The sequence below is a fragment of the Homarus americanus genome, unplaced genomic scaffold, assembly GCF_018991925.1.
Source record: "Homarus americanus isolate GMGI-L3 unplaced genomic scaffold, GMGI_Hamer_2.0 scaffold32583, whole genome shotgun sequence".
NCBI classification, from domain to species: Eukaryota; Metazoa; Arthropoda; class Malacostraca; order Decapoda; family Nephropidae; genus Homarus; species Homarus americanus.
The window spans coordinates 27,659,494-27,676,617 of NW_024713129.1; the positions used below are offsets into that span (position 1 = coordinate 27,659,494).

A 17,124-nucleotide genomic window follows, 5' to 3' on the forward strand; every position below is an offset into this window, starting at 1 on the left:
GAGCACTCATCCTCCGGTTCCCGGATTTCGGTAGACCTTACATTTATGGTGGGTTACGTGCAGTTTTGCCACAAGAGTGTAAGAACAAATAGCTCCCCATAGCATTTGCAAGTCGTACGCTTTCAAAGGCAAAAATAAATTATTGTGTGACAGAGCTCGAGGCTTTAGCTGTATTATGGGCAATAAAGACGTTCAGGAGAACATCTACAGATATCCATTGATTGTAACTACCTACCACAAGCCTCTTGTTCACCTTTATAATACCAAAGATCTCTCCAGCAAATATGTCTTGTTGTTCCTTACCGTAAAAGAGTTTAAACCTTTAGATTTAGAGGGAAAAAGAAATTTCGTTGCCAATGCCTTGTCAAGACACGAAGCCTTGACACATGAGTTTCATTCTATAGAGGTTAAGTCTCCTGTATCTATCAGAAAATTTGTAGTTCATGATGACGTCTAGTACCGTCAATCGACACTTGGAGCTACTGCTCGTATTGTCATTCAGTTGGTTATCCCTACATCCCTTGTCCCAGATTTGCTGACTCTCCCGCATGACTCATCGCAAGTAGTTCACCCTGGCAAGAATAGGTGCATTAAGCAGATGCGACTGAAATATTTCTGGCCAAAAATGGCAAAGGAGATTTAACAATATGCAAATAATTTTCAGATTTGTAATGAGAATAACGTGCCACTTTGGCTCCAGTTCCTGTTCTCAAGTATCCTACACTGACCTGACCATGGCAGAAGGTTAGTATGGATATTTTAGGTGGGTTAACTGACATATCATAGTACCATAATAAGTGCATTTTCGTCATGATTGATGCCTTTACCTGCTACTGCAATATTGCACCTATCCATGACAAGAGTGCAGAGACAATCGCCAGAGCCTTTAAGAAGCACATTTTCGACAGGCATGGCACACCTAACATTCTTTTCACAGACAATGGACTTCAATTTGATAACGAATTGTTTGCGAAGTTGTGTGATTTTTATCACATTAACAAGTGTAATATTTCGGCACATCACCAGGCCAGTAATGGGTTGGTCGAAAGACTATTAGAAAGATTGTTAACCAACTTTGTAGTAATATAGATTTTACAAACCATAATTGGGATGAGTGATTGTCTGATGTACAGAGATCCATAAATTCTGCCTATCATCAGGTTACACCCCACATTTTCCTTTCTACGGTTATGACAAGCGTCTTCCATTAGTAGCAAATGTAGGAAGAGATCCGCATTTTGAAGATTTCGTAAGCAAATCCAAACTAATTCACCAGAGAATAGTTAATGAATTAAAGAGGGCAACCGATGCTTTCACTGCCAAACTGTATCAACTCCTTAGTCTTTATATAACTGTCAGGGCAGTACATTGTGTTTATATAATCATATCACCCCCTGTAACTTTGCACTGGCTATGAGGTGACATGATCATATCACATGATTGGCAGGTTCCTTGAGACGCGGCTCAGTGGCTGTTAAGGTCAGCATAAAAAGGTCGGCTCCCTCTGGCATTGTTACTCAACCCCTCACACCGACCAGACGCATTTAGCAGGACTATTTAACATAGCCTCCGTCCTCCTCTTAACACTCATAGCTACAGTGATAAGTCATTGTGATATACACTTGGAACTGTATCCTAGATAGTTCCTGAATAAACGGATAACAGACAATTGGGTTTCGCTACTAAAACCCTATATAATATACATGTTCCGGCCTTATTAACCAAGACGGAATCAGAAGTTAAAAGGCCTAGAACATTAGGTGGCAGCGAGTGGTTACGAATAACGACTAAATCGGTATAGACACATTCCATAACAAGTCATAAGTGTTTTACTAAAACAGAAAAGCAAAAAACAGTGACGTGTTATCTGCATTCAAGTGTATTTGGATATCCCGTAGTGAGGCATTATACGTTGAATGACCTTTATTTTGTCATCCAAAGAGGTGTGCAATTTTTTTTTCCAATAACCGATTCTGAGTTATCGATGACTTTCTATCTTATGGAAAGTTGGCAACACCCCTGTCTGGCAACAAGGCGTGGCGGCGAAGAATTCCCGTGGTCAGCAATCAGCATCCTGTGCCCGGAGCTTACAGTGTGCCACATACCTACGAGCTTCAAGGTTTTGCAACACGTGGACCTTTCACCATTTTTTAAACAGACTGTTTTGGCTGTCGTGACTGAAGATTGTACATTCTCCCGGTGTCCCCAGCGAGCCCTATATATATAGGGCTTCCGAAGGTTTGACACACAGAAGGAGCAGCATCTCGTCAGTGTTGGATATATCCAGCGACCTCAAGACCAGCAGTCAGCAATTTTGGTGGACAGTGGACTCCCCGGCGTGAAGTGGACTCGCCCGTGACATCTTGAAGCATCATTCGGTTGTTACGCAACAAAGTTAGGCAACAGACTGCGCGGCGGCGACTGAAGCACCTATACACCCCCCCTCCCCACCTGGGATCAGCAGTACGACTGAGAGGGAGGACTGTGGCTGGAGACATCTATTTTCTATGAAGACGACCAACAACTCCGTAAATAGAATGGCTTGGATCATGAGGGTGCTGCTCCTACTGCTTTGTGGCACCGTTGTGTTGACCGACATGTCCACAGATGTCCTTAAGCCAGGTGCGCTTGTTGCACCCCTTGGACGCGTTCTCATTGTTAAGGACGTGGTGAACATAAAATATGCATTGCACGGACTGCTCAAGCTTCCCCCCCAGATGGAAACCATTGACGCTCAATTACAGACAGCTTTGACAATCCTTAATGATCTCTGTACAACTCCAAACATTTCGACAATGGTTTCACAAACTGTTGAGCTTCAGTTGCTTCGTCTCAGAACCCTTCACAAGCTTCTCGTCGCTGTCGTAAACACGATTCCAGCGTCTCAGGATGATCTTGCAAAAAAAGTGCGTTCTCAAACATGAAGAAATCGAGGATTGTTTAATTTTGTGGGTCTTATACAAAGCACTCTATTTGGCACAGCGACTGCCGAGGATGTAGCAAAATTAGGAGACCGCATGAACATTGTCGATCAAGCTGTTTCTAAACAAAATCGTCTTATTACTCAAACTTTTCATGCAATTTGTGCCTTGGAATCGAAAGTTAATGCGATCATTTCGGAGTCTAACAATTTATCTAGGGTTGTGTATAAGTTGATGAATTCTGTCCCTACATTGGAGTGGCTCCTTTATTTTTCTGAGTATTTGCATGCTGCGGAAGATTTTGTTCAAGATATAATTACTAATAAAAATGAACTAATCGCAAGCATTGTCGATGCAGGGTTAGGACGAGTGGATGCAAAGCTTGTGCCTGAGAAGACACTTCTTTAAGCATTACAAATAGCCAAGTTGACGTATCATTTAACTCTCACGCACAATGCTATTCTTATTCACATACCTATGCTAGGGCAGCATAAATTTAATGCATGCCATCTGGAACCCTTCCCTTGGTATGTTAATGACACTGTATACTCTGGATAGAACAAAAGAACTTTTGCTAATAGACGAAGAATATACCTTGCTAGCATTGGAGGATCCTAGGGTATTATCAAGGTGTAAATCGTCATATTTACGTTTACACGTATGTTCAGCCTATGTCTTCACATTTATTCCTGCTGCAGAAGGGATATGTGAATTGGCAGTCATACAAACTAACGTACACACAACGCTGACACAATGTAGTCATAGGCCAATTACTAGGAAAACTGTGTTTCATGCGCATCTACATAATGTGCAGTATTTTTTCTTTCCTGATGAAACTAATGTCATTTTAAAATGCCACGATGGTGGTAAGCAGTTAGTTGTGAAAGTTTATTATAAAGCTCCGGATTATTGTGAGATAACTTGTAGTTCGTTGAAAACCTTGCCTTCTCATCAGCATTTTGCGTTGAATTTGAATCTTACTTAGATTTAATTCCTATGTTTCAAGTCCTTTACTTCACCAATGGTAAACTTAATATTGTCTCAGAGAAGTTGACAGCTATTTCTTACTTGAAAGAGGTCACAATTTGCTGATTTAAATGATCATCTGCCATTTTATTTTGCACGGGGATTTGCAATACCGAGTTTAACTATTCCCTCTATAGTGTTGATTCTGGCAGTGATATTTCTGTTTTGCTATTTGTCAGTGTCTTCCAAGTTGAACATTGCATATAAGATAGTTGCCCATAAGACACTTAAGACTAGGACCCCAGTAGATGATGAACCTACGGTTCCAGAGTCCCCAACTTAGTGTCTACACATATGATTGTAACATGGTTAGGTTTATGTATAGGATGTTTACTGCGAGATTAGTTCATTCCTCGTGGAAGCTCGGAAGGTGGTGACTGAGCGATGTATCAGCCCTTTAGTCTTTATATAAATGTCACTGCAGTACATTGTGTTTATATATTCATATCACCCCCTGTAACTTTGCACTGGCTATGAGGTGACATGATCATATCACGTGATGGCTCAGTGGCTGTTAAGGTCAGCATAAAAAGGCCTGCTCCCTCCAGCATTGTTACTCAACCTTCACACCGACCGGACGTATTTAGCAGGACTATTTAACATAGCCTACGTGCTCCTCTTAACACTCATAGCTACAGTGATAAGTTACGGTGATATACACTTGGAACTGTATCCAAGGTAGTCCCTGAATAAATGGATAACAGACAATTGGGTTTCGCAACCCTATATAATATACATATTCCGGCCTCATTAACCAGACGCAATCAGCAGTTAAAAGGCCTAGAACAGTGGTTCTCAACCTTGTTTGCCCCATGCACCCCTTTCACCATATGTCAGAATGTCATTCCCCCCTCCTTTCCAAGATTGTCTGCCTCAAAAAGTGCATTCCAAATAATATGCATATAATACTGAAAATCCTTTATTTTTTCCATATTAGTATCAGTTCCCCCCCCCCCCTGAAAAACTGAGGGGGGAAATTCCCCCCGACCAGCTGGTGACTTGGTAGGTCCTTAGGAATTAAGTGAGAGCTAAACTGATATATTTTTTGTGGCCCTTATCGAGTTGTACAAAATGTGTCAGGAAACATGTATCAGTTGAGACACATACATACAAGGGACATAAAGCATGAACATGGGGATAATTTAAAACTACTCTAGAAACAGGCAGCAGAGCAGTCTGACGGAGTCGCTGATTGCCCTTCACTGTCTGATGACACTAAGTGCAAGCTCATTCAAGGCCAGACTTGACCAACACTGGCGCAGATTCAGATACATTCTGGAGCCAGTGCATACTCAATTCTTTCCAACCATACATAACAAAGGCTTGACCGAATGTCTAAACGACTAACAGGCCGATCAGTAGCGAAGAGGGTAAAGTAAAGTATATACTGTACACCAGTCTTACAGCGCACATAAACACCGAAGATTTGCCTAATACACATAGATCTACAAAATAAACCTATCAGCTGTGCATTGATAACATCTTCATATTACGCTAACATATATATCAACATTCCCCTGTAATGCCCTATTTTCTCGCTGTCATGTGTTGACTTTATGCTATGAAACGCTAGATACTTTGATCTACTTGGATATTATTTTCAAGCTAACCTGGCTCGTAAGCCACGACCCTTGCATATATCTACAAATAGCTGATTGGTTCAAAGAAAATGTTCGTGTAGCTGTCCATTTATTTAAACTAAATATGTTAACAAACGGTAAGCCGACCTGCTATTCTCTAAAGTAATGTTAAATATATGGACTATCAAAATGCAAATGATTTCAAGATATTAGCACTTCAGAGAGGATGTCAGAAAATGTAAAATATTTATGATAAATGGTCGAAGTCAAATATGAAATTCCCTTTCGAAGTGAAGTCTTTTCATTATTTCTTTGTTTTGTACCAAACATAAACCAAACATAAAAATATGAATCAAAGGAATCAAAGGCTTTTCGTCTTATTAACTCTCCTCCTTTAGTTGAAAATCTTTCTTCCCTTTCTCTTCGCCAGAATGTTGCTTTACTCTCTCTTTTGCAGGTACTTAATGGGCAATGTTCGGTGGATTTGGCATCCTGTTTACCGCCGGCAAGGCCGTGTGCTCATAAAGCCCCGTCCACACGATCGAGCAGTGCCCGGCGGGCTTTGCCCGTTTACTGGGCAAAGCCTGTGTGTTGTAGTACACACGGGGTGGTTGGCGGCAGTCATAGTCGGGCGCCGGTAGCTTGTAGGTGGTCGGCAGTGGCGGGTGCGGTACGATCACCATGGTGTGTCGCAGGAATAATAGCCAGACAGTTAAAGCGAAGATCATAGTGTTGTGTACTATAATAATTGCTGCTATGTGCAAAAAGAAGAACCAAATGCAGAAAAGGGAATGGTGCAAAGAGTGGTTAGGTCGAAGAAAAGTATTGGGAAGTCATGCCACGTAAACTGCAAGATGGACATGAGCAAGACTTTACCAATTACATGAGAATGGACCCCAACACCTTTTACAAACTTCTAGCGAAAGTGGAACCATATATAAAAAAAACAGGATACCAATATGAGGGAGAGTATATCTGCAGAGGCTCATCTACAGGCAACGCTCATATAACTTTCAACTGGGTGCACCTACACATCACTTCAGTATAGAAAGAGGATATGAAAACAAAGTTTGTCTCGCATAATACCTGCAACTTGTTAAGCCATGTATGAAGTACTCAAGGAACATTACTTGCAGGTGAGATTTGTAGTACATAAAAATTCATTGAATAATGTTAGAATTATGATATGCATAGACAGGAAGCTATGGGACTAGAGTGAGGAGAGCGGCAGGAACGAAGAACACACACGAATGTCCTCATTACATAATACAGAGTCGTCTCTCCATATCGGGCAGCAAACCACCAGGCTGGCGGACCATGATTTCGCTCAACGACGGGAACGGGCTCTCCAATGGTTTGCCCGCCAATTTTGCCCGATAACGGGCATTTAGCGCATGCCCGCCGGGCACTGCTCGAGCGTGTGGACTGGCCTTAACACTCGTCTTGCCCACGGTGCCCATCTTTTTTCTGTGGATGTCGGTCTCATTATAGAATAACCCGTTATAGTACATCCTTCTTTCCTCAAATAGCCAAACTGTGGAATGCTCTTCCTTCTGTATTTCCATACTCATATACAATCTGTCTCACCTCAAAAAGCTGGTTAATATAATCTGTTTATTTTCAAATTTTATTTTATTTTTACTCTTATTTTTTCACCCCCCCCCCAGCCCCGTTGTGAGAGGAAGACCTGTGCCAGGGTGGGCTGTTCCCCGTTAAAACAAAAACAAAAAACATATAGCACAATAGGTAATGAACTACAGTTTGTATGGCTGGATATATCCCAAATCATATATATAACTGATAAAACTTGAATTAATTAAGCACATTCTGGAGGGAGGCAAGACGCTCTGGGGAACAGCCACTGGACTTTGCTGCCACATCAACGGGTGATCAGCTGACAGTGGCAGTTCAGCTGGACACTTGACTCGGACTGTCAGTACGGTAGAGCTCGCATAAAAATTCTATGACACACAAATTATCTATACCTCGTCCATCATTGGCCGAGATTTTCGTTTAATTGCATCAAATTTCTTGATACTTGTTGACAGAGGATGAAAATGTTAAACCTCTACATAGCTTCTAGATACTTCGTATTACTTAAAGCTTGTCACAATGCAGCGTTTAAGATAGGGAGTGCCAAGTTAGTGGATAAAGATTAAATAATTTGCTCTGGGTGTGAGAAATATTTTTATTGGTTAGTAACACAGCACTGACATCTGCTGACGCAGTTGTGAGTTGAGTCTGCTCACCAAGGCCAGGGGCTGTTCCCCTGAGCGTTTTACCTCCCCGAACTGCGCATATTTATACCGAGTTTTATCAGTTATATAAATGATTCAGCCATACAAACTGTAGTTCACTACCCATTGTACCATATGTTTGATATTTATTTCTGTTTGGTTTATGTTTGGTACAAAACAAAGAAATAATGAAAGGACTTCATTCCAAAGCGAATTTCAACATTGACTTCGACCTTTTGTGATTGATATTTAAAATTGTTAAACATCCTCTCTGAAGTGCCAATGCTTTGAAATTATTTGCATTTTAAAAGTCCAGATATTTAACATTATTTTAGAAAATAACAGGTCAGTTTTCCAATTGTGAACAGCTATGGACAGCTACACGAACATTTTCAATGAAGCAATCAACTATTTTTTATAGAAGTAGGGCGTGGCCTACGGGCCGGGTTAGCGTTGAAATACTATAGTCTCTAGTCTAGTTGGTACCAACACTACTCTCATGATATCACGGAGTGATAATCTCGTCATATCATTGAGACCCTCAGGCAACACGAGCAAGGTATACCAAGACTATATTTATATATATTTAGAGACGAGTTACTCTCTCAATCTTTATAATGTCAATACTTGATGTCTAATATACTGTACGATGTACAGTAATTAAGAGTACGCGCTCAAAGGTATCTATACATTTTAAAAATCTAAGCCATTGATCACTCAATAATACTAATCTACAAAAATTACACGATTACCGACTGAAAAAAAAAATACTCAGAGAGCAAAACAGAGATATCTAGTTTACAGCTTTTATGTTAGCAAATAGTAAATGAACTTCATTTCTCCTAAACACCAAGTTAAATTGCCTTTATTTATACATACTATTTGAATCTAAGTAATTAATCCACATATAACACCATAATAGTCCAAGTTTATGTCGACAACAAAACTATATTATTTGTATTAATAATCTCTTATTGCATGATCTAAATAAATATTTATTTCCATCTTCTCAAAGGATTCCAAAAATCGCACTTCCCTGATGTTTTGGTATCAATGACATCAAACTAAAAGAACATTTCGTTAAAAAGCTTACTGGTGTTGATGAGGGATGTCTGTCATAAATTGCGTTGACGAATAATGAAAGCTTTTATGCTGTACTCCTTCACGTCGTCAGCTTTGATATGAGTTACTGAGTTATGTGTCTGGCTCGGCCCTCTGTCCGGGTGCCATGTCATTATCTATGGTCCAAGTGCCACTAACCACCTTACAGCTCTTTCTTTGTATTTCGTTAAGATATTTCCCTTTATTTGGGCGATAGCATCACGGAGGATGATGATATCTTAGCTGACTAAATCCAGTCTGAAAACAGTTATTTGACAAAATTTGAAAACATGACGAATAAAAAGTTCATGTCACGGTGACACGAAGGTATGTAGCTCCTGTAAATGTTGCCAAGGCGTTATTTTTTGTATTGATAAAGGGACAAGCACAATGTTTGAAGACAAGGAGCAAACTAAAACGACATAATAGCTGTCGACTGATCATTAGGCAAGAAAATACCCATGGATGGTATTATATAGCCTGAACTTCTTGTTAAACGGAGGTTGTAGTGGTGTGGCAGCTTGGGAACAACACTGGGGTTCAAATGACACCCCCCCCCTCACTCACATCTAAGTGAATAGATACGAATGGAAAACAAAATATTCACACACACACACACACACACACACACACACACACACTATAAGAAAATTATTTTACTTAACGTTTTGGTTTAAGCGGAAACATTTGGAAAGTGGATTGTATTATTAACTTAATTTTCAACTCAAAATGCCAATTTTCATAAATATATAAAACATAATTTCTCTATTTGACGGATAGGAGCTAGCAAGGCTAGAACACACATCTCCAAAGACACAGGTGAAGCAGCGATGTTTCGCCCATGAATTGTGCATCTCTTATTGTAGCTTTACGGGTCAGCCTCTCAACCTTCGGTCAACTCCTCCTCCCCACCAGAATATATCATCACCTTCCCAACAACAATACAGTGCAAAAAACTCTCTCCATTATCATGTGTAAGCTGGGTCAGTAGCCAAAGTTGTCCTTTGTACCTACGCGAGAAACTGTGGGAGACAACTGACAAAGAAGTTTATAAGACCGACCCCCATATACCAGATCCAAAGTTAACTAACTTATATGTTCACTCTATGTTTCTTAATTTTTTTATTTTTATTTTTTATACTGAGAGTATTTGCTACTTAGGTGACCCACTCTCTGATGTCACCATGTACTTTATGATTACCATCTCTGTTTAGTGTATAATTCATCCTTTGGGCTGCCATGTTGTTTCAATAAACCGTTAATTATTATTATTATGTGCACATGGGCCCAAAGAAAATAACAACTTCAGATGGAATCTAAAAAAAGAAAAATGTAGGCGTGCAGCATAACTTAGTATCTCAACAATATGCTTTCATTTGTGTGACTGCTTCCTTATGACAGTCATCATGATATATAGTATCAGGACCATTGCACGCAACCCCATGGCTTTTGGAGTAACTCTATTACAACAATTGTTTTATTTAAAAGTGAGTTACCCCATTGATGGAGAGTGGGTGGGATACAAGTCCTTGTCACAGAGAGAAAAAAAACATATATAAAGAGATTAAATGTGACTGTTGATAAATATCAAATCAAATATCTTTGACTTAGATAAATGTTGCAAGAACTTGAAACATTTTAACACATGCAGGTAATGTGCAGATACTGGAACAAGGACGTGAACTGTGCCTCAAAAACATGATATGGATCGCTAGTTTTATGTATGTAGTGTGTGCAGTATATGTGTTGTATATAGTATATGCATTGTGGTAGTGTGCGTGTTGTGCATTATGAATAGTGGGTGTAGTTTGTGATTTTGATAAGTGTAGTGTGTGTGTGTGTGTGTGTGTGTTGTGAGTAGCCTGTGACTGTCAATAACTTATGTGTGTGTGTATAGTAAGCAACGTATGTTATGTGTAGCCTGTGTCTGTCAATACCTTGTGTGTGTGTGTGTTCATAACGCACAGGGTGGTGCAATGCGTCTAGTGTGGCAGCATTATGTTAGTGTTAATGTGCAAGCACTGCTTACTCTCTCTCGCTTTCAGCTACCGCCGCAGGCTAGCCCTCGTGGCGAACAGGAAAGCAACTTGCATAAGTCTTCCCCTGTCAGTACACAGTCTCTTCACCATCAAGAATACTGCTGTGCCTCCTCGTGGCAACAAACGGTAACTGGGTGCCTCGTGGGCCCAGGCTAGATCAGCAGGAGATCTCGGAGTAGCAGTGCGTCCAGGACGGCGCATAGACCCACTGGAATGTGGAAACGTCCTGGCGCCTACCATCCATTTGCCCCGCTGCCTTGCAGATTAACCTTCAGAGGTATAAGGCTACGGGAGTAAACCTCGAACAGAAAATCTACGATGGAGCCCCGCATCAGGCAGACATGCTTACAGAGCTCCAGCATGACCCAACGGCGATATAGACGGAAGAGGTGACCACCATGGGAACCCAATGACTACACCGGCGGCGAAACCCAACAAACTGGGCTATCGGCAGTCCATTGCAACTCTCCCCTCTTCCCAATCGTTGCAACACTTGCACCACTGAATCAGGAAAAGGGAAAGCCAAGATGCGTGATTGCAGCCTTCGCTCCTGCCTCATCCACATAAATCAACTCACTCGCAGCCATCATCCAGCTCATCCTATGTCTCATCATCATGAAAATCCCCTGTATCCTCAAAAGTCCAATGGCGATGGGGACAGGCAGAGATGACTGCCGTGAGTCTCTAGGCACAAATCTCACATCGGTGGCACCGATAAGATTTTTGTTTATGGAATGGGATCTAGGCAGCAGTGCAATCCAGTCCTGTCTGTGCAACTGAGCAGTGAGCATCCCTTTCGTGGAGCCACTCTGCTCACCCCACATGGGGACACAGCAAGAAAAGGTGCCCTAAACATAGCCTGCCCCCCCCAAAAAAACTTGCCTAGGCAACCACACCCAGTAAGGTCATCCTTATGTGGTCGAAAACACAATAATAATAGCAGATCCAAACAAAAACAAACTATACATAGCAAAAGGTTGGTTAGGTATAACATGACATAGCAGCCATTAGTGAGTCCCGGCTCCAAGACGAGGCTATACCTTCTTGAAAGGTAAGCCTGCTGCAGAGAGAAACTGCATTTATGGAGTTGGCTTTGCCATCCGCCAACGCATCCTACACAGGCTAACAGAAATGCCTATTGGGATTAACGAGCGCCTCATGGCGCTCCGAGTCCTACTAAATCACTCATGTCATGCCTTTTTCATCAGTGCATACGCCCCAACACAGGATGCAGAGGATGACATCAAGGAGTCCTTCTATGCCGACCTCGACAGAGTGCTAACCTCTACCCCGAGAGAAGATAAGGTTGTGCTCCTTGGTTACTTCAATGCCAGAGTTGGCAGAGATGCTGACATTTGGCAGGAAACCATAGTGAGAAATGGACTTGGCAAGTGTAATCCCAACGGCCTACTCCTCCTCAGCAAGTGTGCTGCACAAAACCTCACTATCACCAATACCTTCATGAGGCAGCCTGACAAGTTCAAGGGTTCGTGGCAACACCCTCGATCCAAATACTGGCATCTCATTAACTACATCATTGTCAGAGAAAGAGATTGCCGAGATGTCCTCATCACCCGTGCCATGCATAACTCAGACCACTGCACACTGATCTTCGGCTCGTCAGACCCAAGCTCTTACTTCACGTCGCCCCAAAACGGTGAAGGCAGCAATTCTCTAGAAGAGGTTTTAACACTAAGCGTCAGGAGGATCAAGAGGTAGCACATGCTTTCAGAGAGCAGCTCGAACGTGGACTGATAAACAACCCGACAATAAACAATCCAAATCCCAGTACCGAATGGTATATTCTCAACACTGTTATGACCAAAACCTGCAGAGAGACCCTTGGCCAGATCGAAAGAGTACACCAGGATTGGTTTGATGAAAATGACCCAGCAATCAATGTACTCGTCAATGACAAACGTGCTGCTTCAACTGACTGACAGAACAACCCTCAGTCTCGGACCAAGGCTGATACCTTCCGCAAGAAGAAAGATGTGGTCCAGTGTGAACTTTGCAATCTAAAGAACGACTGGTTTAAAAATAAAGCATGTAAAACACATTTGAAGATCACCACAAGATGCGCAAATTTTTCAATTCCACTCAAACTTTTTATGGGCCAATCACTCGTAGCAGAGCCCCCCTCTTCTTATCCGATGGTAAATCCATAATTAAAGATGATGAAGGCCTCCTTCAGTGCTGGAAAGAGCACTACCAATCACTGCTCAACCGAAACATTGATGTGGATGTCCTGACTACCCAGCAGGTCCCTTAGCATCCAGAGCTGACCCACCTCAGCTATCTCCATCCCTGGATGAGGTAGCTATTGCCATCAAACATGTCGGCAGCTTCCATTACTGAACTTCAGTAAGCAGACGATCTCACCCTTATTGCTCACACTGAAAGCGACCTAGAGGAGATCCTGAACACTTATGCAGATGCGTAGGCACACTTCGGTACTACCCTCTCTAATGTTACCAACTTTCGGTATCTCGGCTCCCACCTGTCCACCACTGCGGACATCGATGAATAGAATCAGCATCTGATCAAATGTGCATCCCAAGCCTTTGGCAGACTCCAAAACCTTGTTTTCAGCTGTAAGGAGCTGATTATTTACAAAGTTACATGTATATCGAGCAGTGGTCCTCCCCACCCTGCTTGTTATATGGAAATGAGACATGGGTTACATACAAGAGGCACATCAAGGCACTTGAAAACTTTCAACAACGTAGTCTACGCTCCATCCCCCGAGTTCGCTGGGAACACAAGAGAACAAATGCCAATATTCTTGCTGACACCAACTGTAGGAGCATCCAGGCTTCCATTATCCATGAACAACTATGCTGGACTGGTCATGTTACCCGCATGGACGACAGTAGACTGCCAAAGCTGCTACTTTACAGTCACCTAACGAATAGTAAATGTATCGCCGGCGGGCAATGAAAAGGTATAAGGATAGTCTTAAGACAAACCTGAAAAAGTGGCAAATCTACCCCCCCTCACCTGGGAGACGATTACTCCAGATCGTAACGCTAGGAGGAGCACCACACAGGAAGGTGCCAATACTTTAAAGTTAGCTCAACTACAAACCGAGGCAGAGAAGCGCCAACGCCGGAAAGACGCTGCCACCGCCTCTCCCGCACTCGATGCAGCCCGCCACATGTGCAACATCTCTGAACGACTTTGCCGGTCCCGTATCGGCCTCTTTAGTCACCTCAAAACTCACCAATGAAGGTTACATCCCTAATAACTCGTATCATTGCATCATAGCTGGATGATCAGCACACTCGATTCCGAATGTAGCCTGTGTCTGCCAATACTTTGTGTGTGTGTGTGTGTGTGGTATGTAATGTATGTTATGTGTAGCCTGCGTCTGTAAATATCGTGTGTTCCTTGAATTAGGTTTTGTGTTAGTAGCTTGTACAGTATGTTGTTTGTGTTAATCTGAGAGCCAAGACGCATGAAAATATCCCGCAGGGATATGAGGTGTATAGTTGCTCAGGGGTCTGTCTGTTTTGTAATAATGCCATGTTTTTTGTTAACTAAAAATGTATAAAATTCAGTTAGAGAAAGCAGTACGTGTCAAAACTGTCCACAGTCAGTTAGAGTCATGGGTAGGCCTACGCTGTTACAAGTCGCAGTAGGCCTCTGACATGACCCCATGGGCACTTTGTGTTGATTGGTTGAGACCTTAGTGTTCTATGCAAAGCAAAAATGCGTCTGATTTAAACTACTCACTTTGATTTGCTTTGTGAGGTGCCTTCATGATGTGTAGAGAAAGATGACTTAAATCTCTTCAAACACTTCCCGTCTATTCCTGCGATCTGTGCAATGTAATGAATTAACGAGTAGGGTAATAATCGATGATTGACCCGCCGCCGATTTTTCATTGAAAACGATTTAAAAAAACAAAAACAATTTCACTGTTTTTTATAGTGAACACCGTCGTAGTTTGGGCAATTGTGTTAAAAAAGGTTATTTCTAAATTAAACCTAACCTAACCCTAGTTGATAAGAAAAACAAGCAGCCATGGGGTTCCGTCCCCCGGACTCCCCAGCATATTAAATGGAAAGAACTTACTGTGATATGGTGTAATTTTACGGGGGTTTTGTGGATGTGAGAGCAGCCAGCCGGAAAGAGCGGCTCTTCTATGTACACTGGCGTCGATTGGAGCGTGGCAGAGAGAACTCGGAGTGTCTTGAAAATACTGTATGTCACTATGATTGACTGTTTACATCCAGGGATGTGGCATCACCGCCAGACATGGGGTAATCGTAAACTGTAATTGTAATCGATTACAATCAATTACAGTTTTTGAAGAAATCGTAATCGATTATATTTTTATTTTTGGCAAAGTAATCGTAATCGTAGTCGATTACATTCAAAATGTAATCATAATCACGATTACTTTAACGATTGCAATAGTAAGTACATAACAGTACTTCATATCCTTTTCTTACAAAACTGAGCTCAAACATTTACCATCTATATTATGCCTGTAATATTCTCGCGGCTAGTAACAAAATATCGAGTCAGTAAGATTTAAACAATCGTGCTGGTAACCACTGATTAACGTCTAAGCAAACACAGACCGTACTAGCATGCAGACTTAGGTAAATCATTTTATTAATTAAGTGATGGTTCAGCAACGTTGCAGTGTGAATTTGTTTAGTCTTATGAGATTAAACCAGACTGTAAAAGTTTAAACTACACACAAATTGGACGTGTCAACCGTCTGACGGTGATCCACACAAACGAAGAGGATGCCATACACCATCCTTATGATATTTTTTTTTTTGTAAACTGAATTCGTAATATATCAGAAACACAGATCCTGCCTTCCAGAAAACACAGATCCTTTTAAATTCTGGGAACGAAACAAAGCATCCATGCCTGTCCTCTCCAAGCTCGCAATGAATTACCTTGTAGTACCAACAACTTCATTACCTGTTGAGAGAGTATTCAGTGTTGCTGGCCGAATCTTCAGGCCGGATAGGTGCCAGCTTATTGATAAAACATTCCAGAGTCTAGTTTTCAATAAGTTCAACACAAATAATAAGTTTTAATTTCCATATCCCTGTCCTGAGAAGGTGTAACCACTCAATATTGTCTTACTTTTATGAGTGTATAATATGCACTGTACGTTTTATTTGCTTAAATGAATAGCATTTGCGTGGTGATCCTGGTAACATTGTTTTCTTAAAATTACTAGAATGTATGAACCATGGGACTGGTGAGTCTAAATGGATCCAAACTACAGCTACACAAATGAAGATGTTTGGACTAAATCATCTGTACAAAGTTGAGACACAACAGCGCTTCCTGCCACCCTTCCAGACAGTTCCCTTCAATATCACAATACCGACATACCCGCCTAAACGATTAATTATGCAAAGTATTTATCTTCAGCACACTGCCAAAGTGAGAGCTCTTGAACACATACACACCGTACAGACTGATGATAATATCACACAGATCATATACACTGATGGATCTCTTAACAACGCCTATGGGAAGGCTAGAAGTACTTTCGTTGTGACTCAACCTATCGGTAATACAATTGAGAAAGGAGTTAGAATTAACAACTGGATATCCACTATACAAACTGAATTAGTTGCCATACTCACAGCCATTAAATTTATTGAAACCCCTGTCACTGACAGTCTCATCATCATTGATTCTCTATCCTCACTACTTGCCCTTGACACCCTCAGCGAAATAGATAAACATTGGTTTGGAAATAGAGTAGTGGATGAGTAGAACAAGTCACCAAACAATATCATTAATTTCGAACACGCTGGATAGCTTCAAATATAGTTTGGACGGATATATGAGCGATAGGGGTTGGGTGTAAATGGGACTGCCTAGTATAGGCCAAAAGGCCCACTGCAGTTTCCCCCATTCTTATGTTCTCAATATCTCTCAAGCAAATGTGAATAACAAAGTGTGCGGCCAGACATATTGTCTCACACTGCTGGACTCTTGCAGTTGCGAATAAGTCACCCTCTTTGAGTCTATGTGCAGAACTAAACAAAGAATGTATTTGGAATACTCTATAACATTCATTGCCATAATATCTTGACCACTGGGGTTAGTTATACACACCCTTTGTGACATCTACTCTGTAATCCTTTTCCGCTACCGCTCACAGGATGAGCATGGAGTACATAATAAATTAGCCGTTGTAAGTAGCAAAATTAAAAACTAGACATGTAAATTAATT

At 41.5% G+C, this 17,124-nt stretch overlaps 1 protein-coding gene across 1 annotated transcript in view; it reads right to left on the bottom strand.

Moving 5' to 3' along the window:
* The window catches only part of LOC121869809, a 51,600-nt gene extending 42,640 nt beyond the window's left edge, over positions 1 to 8,960 (bottom strand). The window contains exon 1 of the mRNA XM_042371389.1: positions 8,858 to 8,960. Within this exon, the coding sequence (XP_042227323.1) occupies position 8,858 (1 nt within the window). The 5' untranslated portion in view covers positions 8,859 to 8,960. The remainder of the gene's footprint in view (positions 1 to 8,857) is intronic.
* Positions 8,961 to 17,124: the final 8,164 nt, after the last annotated feature.